We start from the raw sequence: 12,290 nt of genomic DNA, 5'->3' as shown, positions 1-12,290 counted from the left end.
CCCCACCCAGCTCTCCCGACCCGCCCCCGCGCGCCCCACCTGCAGTTGCCACCAGCACCCTAGCTGGACCAGCCCCAAGGCACTCGCACCTCAACTGGATGCCAGCCTTAGCTCAGCCTGCAGGAGATATCTCCATTCCAGCCGTCCTGGGGTCTTCACCTAACAGCCTAATGAAGTCCTTCAACCTATTCTAACATGCACTTGGACCAACAGGGCCCAAGACTCAAGCCGTTAAAACACCCAGCCCAGGCAGTCTCCAGACTCAGCCAACTCAGACTTCAACCCCCAGTCGGCCAACCCCACTCAATATCCCATTCCCTATCCCGGCTGGCTTCTTGTTTCAGATGATCTCTTTCCAGCTCCATGACAATCTCTTGATTTTTTTCATTACAACTAGTCAGTCTATAGACCATTACTCCATTTCTGTGTTTCTCTAGCCTTGTGATCCTCCAGCCCACCCAGTCTGTAGTCCCATATCCCAGACAGTCCCTGGAATTCAACCACCACCACCCCACACACATGTAACTATACAGGCATTTACCTTCAGCCAGCCAGCCTCTAAATTCTTCATCCAAATCAATGCTCGGATTCCCAATGCTATCCAACCCCAGGATTCCCTATATTGGCCAGTTACTGGGTCTTTTGACCAAGGTCTTTTTAACAAAGGTCTTTTGATTATTGATGATCAATTCCAACAAGCCCCAGGACTCCCCACTAGAGTCAGACTTGATGTCAAAACGTTTCTTCAACCGTCATTTTCTAATCCCCATGGAAACGGCATCTTCATTCATTCCACCATTGCCAATCAGTAAAGTTTTATCTTTCCGTCAAGACTTGAATCAAATTCTCAGCATGGGTTTATAATACCTGTGCTTGTAAGGTTAAAGCAAGAGGGATGCTAGGATTTAGAGGCCAACCTGAACTAAGTAATGAGTTCTACACGGTCCTCAGCTACAGTGTGAGATGCTCTCTCAAACAAAACAAAACAAAACAAAAACGAAATAACAATAGAAAGTTTGGGAGCTGGAGAGATGGTTCAGAAATTATGAGCACTGATTGCTCTTCCAAAAGTCCTGGGTTCAATTTCTAGCACCCACATGACAACTCAAACTCTAACTCCAGTTCAAGAAGGATTTTAAACACTCTTCTGGCCTCCAAGGGCACCAGGCACTCATGTGGTGTACAGACATAAATGCAGGCAAAACACCCTTATGCATGAAGGAGAAGGAGGAAAAGGGAAAGAAGGAAGGAGAAAAGGAGGAGAATGAGGAGGAAGCCTTAAGTCAAATGCCTCTTTCTGAGTCCATCCCTGATTTTCCCAGTGATAAATGTTCTGTGCTTCTGCAGAGATCCTGAAGAGGTTGGACAGAAACAGCAGAGTGAAAGGTACTGAAAAGGCTGAGACTAACCAAGAAGAAAGCTCAAGAACAATGGAATAGCCAGCTTTCTGACATGGGGTTGGGTTCAGAACGAATAGAAGAAGACTTGGAAATGCCTTCTGAGCCCATGTAGAAGTTCTCTAGTGTGCTTAGCTAGCCACTGAGTACTGAACTTCTTTTAGTTCTCACTGCTCAGGACTGCCTTGATAGAAACAGCTACAGAATGAATGTTCTTAAGCTATCCTTCTAAGGACAGAAAATGGAAGTTAATGGAAAACCACCACTTTCTTTGTAAAGATTTATTTTTATTATTATTACTATTATTATCATTATTTGTGTGTGTGTGTGTGTGTGTGTGTGTGTGTGTGTAAGTGTATGCTACAAATAAACACTGGATCCCCTGGAGCTGGAGTTACAAGGTGGCTGTGAGCCACCTGATGTGGGTGCTGGGAACTGAACTTGGGTCCTCTAGAAGAGCAGCAAGTGCTCTTAACTTCTGAGTCCCTAAACATCCGTTTCTTAAACATATACAATAAGATACCACGTCCTCTATAATGGCAAAAATCAAAGGGATTTACAATTTTAAAAAATGTTAGCACAAATGTGGAGATATTGGAACTCTCATTCATTGCCAACAGGAATGTAAAGTAGAGCTGTTCCTTTGTAAAGCAGTCTGCTTATTACTTAAAAGGTTAAAAAATAGAGCCAGCAATTCTACTTCTGGGTATCTGTCTAAGAGGAATGAATGTGTACAACTAAATGACTATACAAAAGTCCATAAAGCATTCATTGTTGCCTTATAAATAATAATAATAATCAAATAGTAGTAACAACCAAATAATCAATTGTTGGATAGATAAACAAAATGTGGTATAATCAAAAATTGAAATATTGGGTGGAGAGATGACTTAGTGGTTAAGAGCACTTGTTGTAGGGGACCTGATTTGATTCCCAGCAGCCACAAGGCATCTCACAACCATCCATAATTCCAGTTCCAGAGGACTCAACACCTTCTGTGGGCACCAGACACATACATGGTACACATTGCATACAAGTAGGCAAAACACTGATACACATAAAATAAATAAATGTAAAAATTTAAGCAAAATATTATTTGATGAGTCTAGTGTGTGGTGCATGCTTATAAACCTAGGAGGTTGAGGCAGAATTGTGAATTCCAAGCCAGCCTAGGCTACATAGTGAAATTCTGTATAAAAACAACAGAAAGAATAAAGTATTAATACATAAAAAAGAGTAGGTACGAGGGGGAAGAAGGGGACTGGGAGGAGTCGGGGAGAAACTGAGAGGAGTGGAAGGAGGGAAAACTGTGGTCAAGGTGTACTGAAAAGAAAAATAAATTAAAATATATGTATAAAAGTGTGGTGAAGCTTAAAAACTTTCTACTGAGTGAAATAAACCAGTCACAAAAGACAAATATTGTATGATTCCTTTTGTATGAAGTTCCAAAAGAGACAAATCTATAGACATGGAAATTAGAGGAGCAGTAGTAGAGCTGGGTGTGTAGGGATGCAGAAGTGTCTGCTAATGCGTATAGGACCTTATTGGAGGGGATAAGATCTTTAAGCATAACTTGTGACGATGGGAGCCCAACATTGCTCGTATATTAAAAGCCATGAAATGGTGCTTTTTGATAGTATGTGAACTTTATCTCAATAAAGTTGTTTTTTTAAAAGAAAAGTGTTGCACAAAACTAGTACATAAAAACAGCTATAATAATAGCAGCTATTACTGTTATGCTTCCCATGTTCTGGATACTATGCAAAACAATTTAAGTACATGAGCCTACATAATCCACATGACAAGGTTATATGGTAGGTTCTGTTATTACCTCCACTTAATACATAAGGGAAATAAAATGAAAACTGAACGATTTGCTGATGGTCACACAGAGGTAAAATCAGAGCATGTATTCAGCAGCTTCCTTCTCACTTCTTTGCATATTTTCCCAGTGCCTTGTACAAAGGAGGCACTCTATAAATGTTAAAGTAATATATCTAGTGAATATTTCTATCCATCCTGCAAATATTTATAGAGCATTGTCCATGTTCCCAGTAATACCAATACCTGCAAGCTCATCTTTAGCTGCATCTGTCACTCAAATTCCCTCTGGAGTTGGGGGCAGATAGGTACTAAGGTTCATTCACCAAATACTAAGTCTACTATGTATCAAGCACTTCTCTAAACACTGAAGACATAACAATAAGTAAAATAACAACAATCTCCTAGTAATGTCAGAAGCTACATCCACAAAATCTTACCAACACGACTGCCCAAATGTGAGATAAACAGGTACAACATCTGTAATGGTTATTTCTGGTTGTCAACGTGACTATATCTGGAATAAGCTACCATCCAGAATTGGCGTGCTCACCGGTGATCCAGATCTTGAGGCTGGAAGACACAAGTTTCTGACCTGGATCTTGGCATGGAGATCTTGAAGCATAGTAGCTATGAAAAGCTTAGGCCCGGGCAAGGTAGTACACACCTTTAATCCCAGGAGACTAAAGCAAGGGGATCTCTAAATTCAAGGTCAGCCTGGGACAAGCAAGTCCCAGATCCAGGCATGGTGGTACACACCTGTAATCTGGACCACACTTTCTGCTGGAGACCTACATAAGGACATTGGAAGAAGGAAGATTTGCTCTTCTTTGCTGATTGTATTTACTTGCCAGCACAACTGTTGGAACCTACTTCTACAGAAGACCTGCTGAAACAACTAGCCTTGTGGGACTGAGCAACTACTAGATTCTTGGACTTCCAATTCACAGCTGCTCATTGTTTGGGGAGTTGAACTACAGACTGTAAGTCATCACAACACACTCCCTTACTATATAGTGACATTCCATAAGTTCTGTGGCTCTAGAGAACCCTGACTAAGACAACATCAATGGACAGGCCAAAGTGCATGGGGAAAGCCCAAGCCACAAGTCCTCAACTCTACACAAAGAACTATAGACAAATGAGGAAAGGTGAGAGGGAAAGAAGTAGCCTTCCCCAACAAAGAGCACACCAATCCGTTGGCCAATGCCAAATGGTCAGCCCTAAAAAACAGATATAAGTAACATTTATAGAAGTAAATGCATGTACATATGATATTATAACAATTATTTTTAAAGAAGAAGTCACAAATTTGAATAAAAGCTGGAGGGGTTTATGTGAGGGTTTGGAGAGGGAAAGGGGAAGGGAGAAATGTTATAATTATATTATAGTCTCAAAAATCCCCTACATCAAACAAACGACAAGCTGTAATCTTATGGTGCTAGCATTCTAGTAAGTTAGAGAGACAATAAGCAGAATATGTAGAACAGTGTTGAATCCTGTTCCTTCAAAACCTAAGTCCACCCAGAAACGATGAGTAACCTTATTTGGAAATAAGGTTCCTACAGATTTAATCAACTTAAGATAATGTCCTGTGAAATTGGTGTGCTCTAATCCAATGATTGATGCCATTTGAAGAAAAGGGTAAGATCTAAGGACATAGACCAGTAATAGCACTTAACCAGCATACTAAAGTCCCAGGTTCAATTTTCAGCACTGAAAAAAAATAGAGGAAATTGGGTAATTGGATACAAAGACACACACACAAGAAGAATGACATGTGGTGAGTTATGATGAGTTATGATGGCTAATGTTCATTGTCAACTTGATAGGATTTATAATCACAATAGAAACAAATTTCTGGGAATGCTTGTCAGAGATTATCTAGATTATTTCAACTAAGGTAGGAAGAATCATCCATGGGCTGGCATTCTGGATTGTATGAAAATGAGAGAGAGAATTGAGCACAAGAATGCATCTCTCACTTTGCTTCCTGCCTGTGATGCAATGTACCCAGATGCTTCAAGTTTCTGCTGACTTGACTTCCCTGCAATGATGGGCATGTACCTTCAAAATTGTAAGCCTAAATAAACTCTTCCCTCCCTTAAATTGCTTTTATCAGAGGCTGGCGAGATGGCTCAGTGGGGAAGAGCACTGACTGCTCTTCGGAAGGTCATGAGTTCAAATCCCAGCATCCACATGGTGGCTCATAACCACCTGTAATGAGATCTGATGCCCTCTTCTGGTGCGACAGAAGACAGCTACAGTGGACTTACATATAATAAATTTTAAAAATTGCTTTTATCAGAGATTACAGCAACAGAAAAAGTAATTAATATATAAAATTAGTGTTAACAAGTGGGGTTCTTTTTTTGGTTTTATTTTGTTTTGTTGTGGGGTTTCAGGTTGTTTTTGTTTGTTTGTTTTTACTTTGTTTTGTTTTACTATGTAGCTCTGTTGACCTGGAACTCACTGTGTAGACCAGGCTGAACTTGAACTCACAGACATTGCCTGCCTCTACCTCCCAAGTGCTGGGATTAAAGGTATACATCACTACACCCAGCTGAGTTGAGGCTTTTGCTATGATGAACCTGATTATGTGGTTCTTAGGCCTTTGGAATTTTTTTTGTGGCTGGAATATGTGTGGTACTTTGGGCTAGAAAAAGTCTAACATGCTATAAGTAGGATTTAGTGGGCAGTTCTAATGGGACCTTGGAAGAGCTGAGAAGAGTGTAGACAGTGGAAACCCAGTTCATGAGATTTCAGAAAGGAACAAGGACTCTTGGAAAAGGAGGCCAGGGCCATTCATGTGATATTTTGTCCAAGAATCTTTCTGCATTCTGCTTGTGCACTAAGAATGTGAGTGAGGTTTAACTTGAAGGCAATGAATTAACTTGCTTGGTAAAAGAAATTTCAAGGTAGAATAGCACTTGAGCTATGGCATGGCTACTTTTTACTATTCTTATCCAGGTATACCATAAGAAAGACAAAAGTGAAGAAGAAAGCTATTAAAATAGTGTATGTTAGTGAGGAAAAGAGTGTGAGCAAGTTTAACCTTTTAGACAAGGCAGCTTTGAAAGTAGCTATGATTGTTAAATTCATCTTTAAAGAGAATCCCAAACACTGGGACAGTAAGAATGGTGTCACAAGGATAGGATATCACCCATCAGAGGATCCATCTTATAAAGGTACAAGTTCATTTGAAGGAAGAGAGTCTAAAGTGAAAGGATTCCAAGCTCCTCAAAGGCAACAGCCTAAAGAAGTGTTTCCATGTGGTCAGCACACAAAGGTTGATACAGCTGTGATCCAAGTGAGACAGGCTACATTTTGAGCTAGCAGCAGAACTCAATGGTAGCATCTGTGTGGAACTAATTTGAAACCATGAAAAATGGAAGATTGAAGAGGTCACAGAACCTTTCTTCATGGTTTCAGAGGGCCAGGCAATGTGGGCAAGGTTGGAGGCCCACCAAGGAGACCCAGAGAGGTATTGCATGGAACTGTAAAGGTAAAAGTTGCAATGAAGACCCCAGGTTGTTGGAGGTGCCAAAACCATAGAATGTTTGCTAAGGAAAGCTGCAGGCCATAGAGTGGACTCAACCCAAAAGAGAGGCTATATGTTATGCATGTTGCAAAGCTAGAGCCCTGCTTCAGGGCTCTCTAAGCCCTTTAGAGCCTGAGTGTTTTCATCTGGAACCCCAGATGTGAGATGTGGAGCTTCAAAGTTTGGTATGATCTCTGCTGGGTTTTTGGTCTTACTTCAGTGCAATTATTCCTTGCTACGTCCCCATTCTTCCCTTTGGGAATGGGAATCTTTATTCTGTGCCATTATATATGTCGGAAATATGTAACTTATTTTCTGATGTTATAGGGAGTCACAGTTAAAGAGATTGCCTTGAGTCTCAGATGAAACTTGGTTTTTGTTTTTAGGATTTATTTTTATTTTATGTGTATGAGTATTTTGCTTGCATGTGTGTATGTGTAACACATGCATGCCTGCTACCGGCAGTGGCCAGAAGACATGATCAAAACTTCCAGAACTATAGATGGTTATGAATTACCACGTGGGTGCTGGAAGCCAAACCCAGGTCATCTGCAAGCACAGTAAGTGCTCTTAACTGCTGAGTTCTCTCTCTAGCCCTGACTTTGGACTTTTAAACACTGTTAAAATTACTAAACACTCTAAAGAGTTTTGACTTGGTGTATTTTGCATTATGAGAGACACTGTGAGCCTATGGCTAAAGGGGGTAGAAGGTTAATGGCTTGAAAATTATGTGCTTAAGTCTAAAGTTGACAAGGGGCAGAGCTGTGATTGTTGATAATGATTGCTAACTCAATAGGAATCAGAACTATTGTGGGAAAAATCTCTGGCAATATTCATGAGAGATTATGGTTATTACATTAATTAAGGTACTGTCCACAAATACGGACAGTACCATTTCATGGATTAGGGTCCTGGACCAAATACAACTAAGAAAGAGAATTGAATGAACAAGACTTCGTGTGCTGAGAGAAGAGGAACAGAGTCAGGAAAACACAGTATTTTGGGAACTATGCATTGAAAAGGAATGAGAGACACACATGTAAGTGTGTGTGTTGTGTGTGTGTCTGTATGTGTGTCATATCTATGTGTGTCTGTCTGTCTCTCCCCCCTCTGTGTATGTGTCCCTCCGTCTGTCTGTCTGTCTGTCTGTCTGTCTGTCTGTCTGTCTGTCTCTCTCTCTCTCTCTCTCTCTCTGTGTGTGTGTGTACATGAGTGTTGTAAGGGAGAATTGGTGGGAAAACATTGACTGATTAGATTGAAGATTCTATTGTCAAGCTAAAAAATTTGGACCTTCTCTAATATGCAATGAAAAAATTTGAACACATTTTGAACACGGCAGGTAGAGCACCCACATGGGTATTGTAGGCTGCAAACATGCCACACTTCAAGATGACTTCAGTATTGGTTTATTATTGTTCTTCAGCAGAAACCGTGGTACTATATCTCCCTTTGCCTGACACCTCCCAGAGTCATTTCTCAGAAGCCTCTGTAGCCAGTGAGATTGTTCCAATTCTCTTTATCCAAGGTCTATCTTTGCCAAGGAATGTGTGCTAGAGGAGGAAAGAGCCCCGCCCCCCCAAACCACTTCTCACCACTGCCAGGATCCAGTCAATACGAATCTGTCGTGATGTTGAGAACCATGAAGCACTTTCCTCAGATGGTGGCATCTGTTCAAATTGGGTCTTGTCTACTAGATTCTCACAGCTCTATCTATGCACAGACCTTCTCCTACACCTGAAAGCTGCCAAGTACAAAATGGGAATATCAAAATTCAAAAGAAAATCAGGATCTGGAGGTATCTCTCAATGGTCGAGGATGTTCTCAGCATGTACAAGTCTCTGGGCTTGCCAGTCATGGTGGCACACACCTTTAGTCTCAGCATTTGAGAGACCAAGTAGGCCAGCTTGGTCTACATAGTAAGATCCTTTCTTTAAAAAATCTTTCCCTCAGAAAATTTAGTATCCAGAGGAATTCAATTTTGTGGAGAAGACACTGAGAACTAGAGAGACTGATTGCACCTAATTGCTGAAGGCAGTGACCACTAGTCTAGGAGATTACTACTTTAATGCTTTTCTTGGACTATTTCCTAGGGTTTGCTGTTCCAAAGAAGCAAGAGGCATCAGACTTTAGAGAGTGGTAAAATAGGAAAGTAACCATTTGTGTGGAACACAGAAAGAGAGAAAAGGACTACGCTTTTCTCTTGGGTATCCTTACAGAGATAGCGGTGCTTAAAACTAAGACAGCTTTTAGCTAATTAATTAACTACGCTGCCAGCCCCCTTCCCCCTAGTGGGGATGGGGTGATATGTAACCAAAGTACTTGTCAGCGTCTAACAACTGCAGAGAGCAAGCCTAATAGGCTGCTGTAGAGTTTCGTTTTAGGAGAAATTTTCGCTCTGAAGATGATGTGTAAGCTTGATCCTGTCAGAACATAAAACCACATAACCCATCATGTTTCCAATTTTGTCCTAGCTGCCATAAAACTTTGAGCCAAATTCAGAGTCCAATTATAATCCAGTTCATTTTAGGTACCTGGCAACATCTATTTGTGCTTCTTTTCCATAGTTGCTGGTCTGTTTTCTTCCATATTTTTATCCCCAATTTTCATTATTCCATGTTATAAACTGATGAGTTGCCTAATATCCTCTTTAAAGTAGGCGAGATATAAATCTCACATAAACTAAACTATATTTACAGATGCTAAGGGGATTTAAAATAATGAAGAACCTTTCAAGAAACATGATATTTGGCCTAAAGGAAAGCAAGCTTCTAAGGAAATGATTACTATCTTCAAATATCCAATAGGCTACCAGCAGGGTAATGTAGTAGAATTATTCTGCATAACTCCAAAGTTCACAGCCAGAAGTAATGGGTGAAAATAACAGGGAGACAGAGCCCAAGGAAAGAAACCTCTTTCAGGGAGGCTTAATCAACAAGGCGAGTTCACTATCACTGGAGGCCTTCAAATAGTGACTGGATGGTATCATTTGGAAGGTCTGTTGCAATAGAGAATGGAAACGTATTATATAGGATGGTTTCAAAGTCCCTTTACAGCCCAAACATGTACAAGACATCATCCTAGCTGTAAATTAGAAGACAGGATGGAAAAGAGGAAGGTATGGAGGGAGAACAGGAAAGAAGCAAAGATTCACCAAACACTGGGCTATTCTAGCCCAAATGAACCTTGACCACTTCAGACACATTCATAAGGGAAATAATGAGCTATAAACAGAATCCAAGCCTGCATTAACTCAACCCTATTCCATGTGATTCTTATAGGGGAAAAGGAACCGAAAAGTCCTTTCCATTGCTCCTTACACCATAGGCTGGTGTTCAGAGTTTAAAGGGAACTTTAGAGATCATGTGGTCCAAATCCCTCGTTTTATGACCCAATAAAGAGACTCAGAGGGAGCTGGCTGTGGTAGCTCATACCTGTAATTTCAGCATCTAGATGGAGTTTGAAGCCAGCCTGGGTTTATATAACAAGATGCCATCTAGATAGGTAGGTAGTAGGTAGGTAGGTAGATAAATAGATAGATAGATAGATAGATAGATAGATAGATAGATAGATAGATAGATAGATAGATAGATAGACAGACAGACAGATAGATAGATAGATAGACAGATAGACAGACAAACAGACAGACAGATCAAGGCAGACCTTGTGGAATGAAAAGGACTAGTCAACCCATTGCCTGTTTCACCTCACTAAGAGCTGCTCAAGGGTGAAACCAAGTTTTCTTTCTATTCTTCAACAAGGCTTGGTGTTGGCTCCTTGCAAGTGGTGGGTACATAATTAGCAGTTGGGAAATTGAACTCAGCAAGATTGTCCTAAAGTGCTGAAACTATACGTTAGGTCTCCTAACACTGTGATACTTTCTATTACAAAATACCATTCACTTCTAGTCAAACAGATTTTCACATCTCTGTTTCAGAAGCCTGGAGCCATACAATAGTAGACAGGAGATAAGCTGTGCCCTCAAGGAACAAATGTTCTGCCCGTGGGCTGTCCATTTGCTGTCATGGAAAGCTGCTTTCACACTTTTGCATACTTACTGCCTCTTATTCTTCAGATCTTAGTTCATCAACAACCCCTTCTCTTCTTCTCAGTGTAGGCAGGTCCCTCTGATAGATGCTGTCTGCAAGTCCTTTTCTTTACCCAGCACAGCAAGTTTCTAATTGCATATTGACTGATGCAGTTCTTTGTTGCTTACCATCTGTTTCCTTCTTTGAACTGTTAGCACTCAAGGGTAGGTGTTCCTCTGTCTATTGTTACACTTCACGCTCAGTGTCATAGGTATAGTAAAAATCCTGATAAATGGAAGGTAAGCAATAAGCAATCCATATTTGTTGGATGTCTGGACTAACACCTTAACATATAGATAGATATAAGATAATTACAATTTAGTGTGATAAGGGATATAAGGTAGTATATCCAAACCACTTCCTTAGGAAGGAGATAGCCAGTTTGGGCATCAATGAGGCTAGTCTAGGATGGTCTCATGAAACGTTTATGCTGCTAGGCAACCATAGGGAGAACAACACACACAGCTTTGTGAAAGTGTCTCTTTTTCAGACAAAGCCAGGTACATTTCATAATTCCTTTATTCCCTAGTCCCTCAAGAAACAGACTATTCTGCTAGAGTGAAATAAACTGAGTACAACTGGCAGTCGACCACAGGGGGCTGCCCCAGGAAGCTTAGAGACTTGGGATTCGGGATTCATAGATTACTCTGTTCCTTAGCATTCTCATCTATCGGAACAAGACTGAGAACAACAATTGGTTCTAGATTCAGGAGATAGTTCTGAACCTTTGGGTAGGATAAGACCTACTCTCCAGCAGAAGAGTGTTGCCCCCTGGTGGTAATAATAATGATAATGATGATCAAATGATCATTAGTGAGTATGATCTTTGCTAGAGTGACCAACCTTTCCAGTTTGCCCACAATTGTTTTTAATCACTGAAGGCCCTAGATCCCACTGAAGGGTCTGAATGCCAGTTAAACCAGGGCATTTGGCCATGCTTCTCCTCCAGGATGTTGAACATACCTTGCATACACATGAACTCACTACGTAATTCATGACTCCCAAGACTAGGAATTCAGTTTGGACAGAGCCTTCGAGATCCAGCCCATTTTCCAGATGAAAAAGCAAATTCTGAAAGAATGGGAAAAACCTCTGTCTTTAATATCTTGTTACAAATTAACAGCAGAACCAAGAATAGCATCTAAGCATGCAGACCTGCAGCCTCATGTTCTCTGCCCATACCTAGCACCTCCTCAGCTACTTGTCAGTTTGTGAGGCTCTCCAGTTCTCCAGGAGGTCTCTCCTAATCACCTTGCACTGCTCCCTCAGCCTTTCAAAAAAACCTTCCTCCTTTAAAAAACGGTACTGCTTTTTTTTTCCCTCTAAATGTGTAGCAAGGAAAATATTTCCCAGGGAAATAAGCCAAGAAGATGGGGCACGTCCCACATGCTTGCCCTGACAGACCACTTTGCCCTCATATGCTTCCCCATCCTTTACTTCTTTACA

General features: G+C 40.9%; 1 protein-coding gene across 1 annotated transcript in view; it reads right to left on the bottom strand.

Annotated features, from left to right (window-relative positions):
* Nucleotides 1-5,281, bottom strand: part of LOC116098295 (IQ motif and SEC7 domain-containing protein 2) — a gene marked incomplete at its 3' end in the record, with an annotated part of 84,735 nt that extends 79,454 nt beyond the window's left edge. Inside the window, exon 1 of the mRNA XM_031380970.1 lies at nucleotides 5,204-5,281. Coding sequence (XP_031236830.1) covers nucleotides 5,204-5,281 — 78 coding nt within the window. The remainder of the gene's footprint in view (nucleotides 1-5,203) is intronic.
* Between the last annotated feature and the right edge of the window lie 7,009 nt (nucleotides 5,282-12,290).

The sequence above is a fragment of the Mastomys coucha genome, chromosome X, assembly GCF_008632895.1.
Source record: "Mastomys coucha isolate ucsf_1 chromosome X, UCSF_Mcou_1, whole genome shotgun sequence".
NCBI classification, from domain to species: Eukaryota; Metazoa; Chordata; class Mammalia; order Rodentia; family Muridae; genus Mastomys; species Mastomys coucha.
Note: the sequence above shows the minus strand (reverse complement) of the source record. Positions and strands in the feature narration are given on the sequence as shown.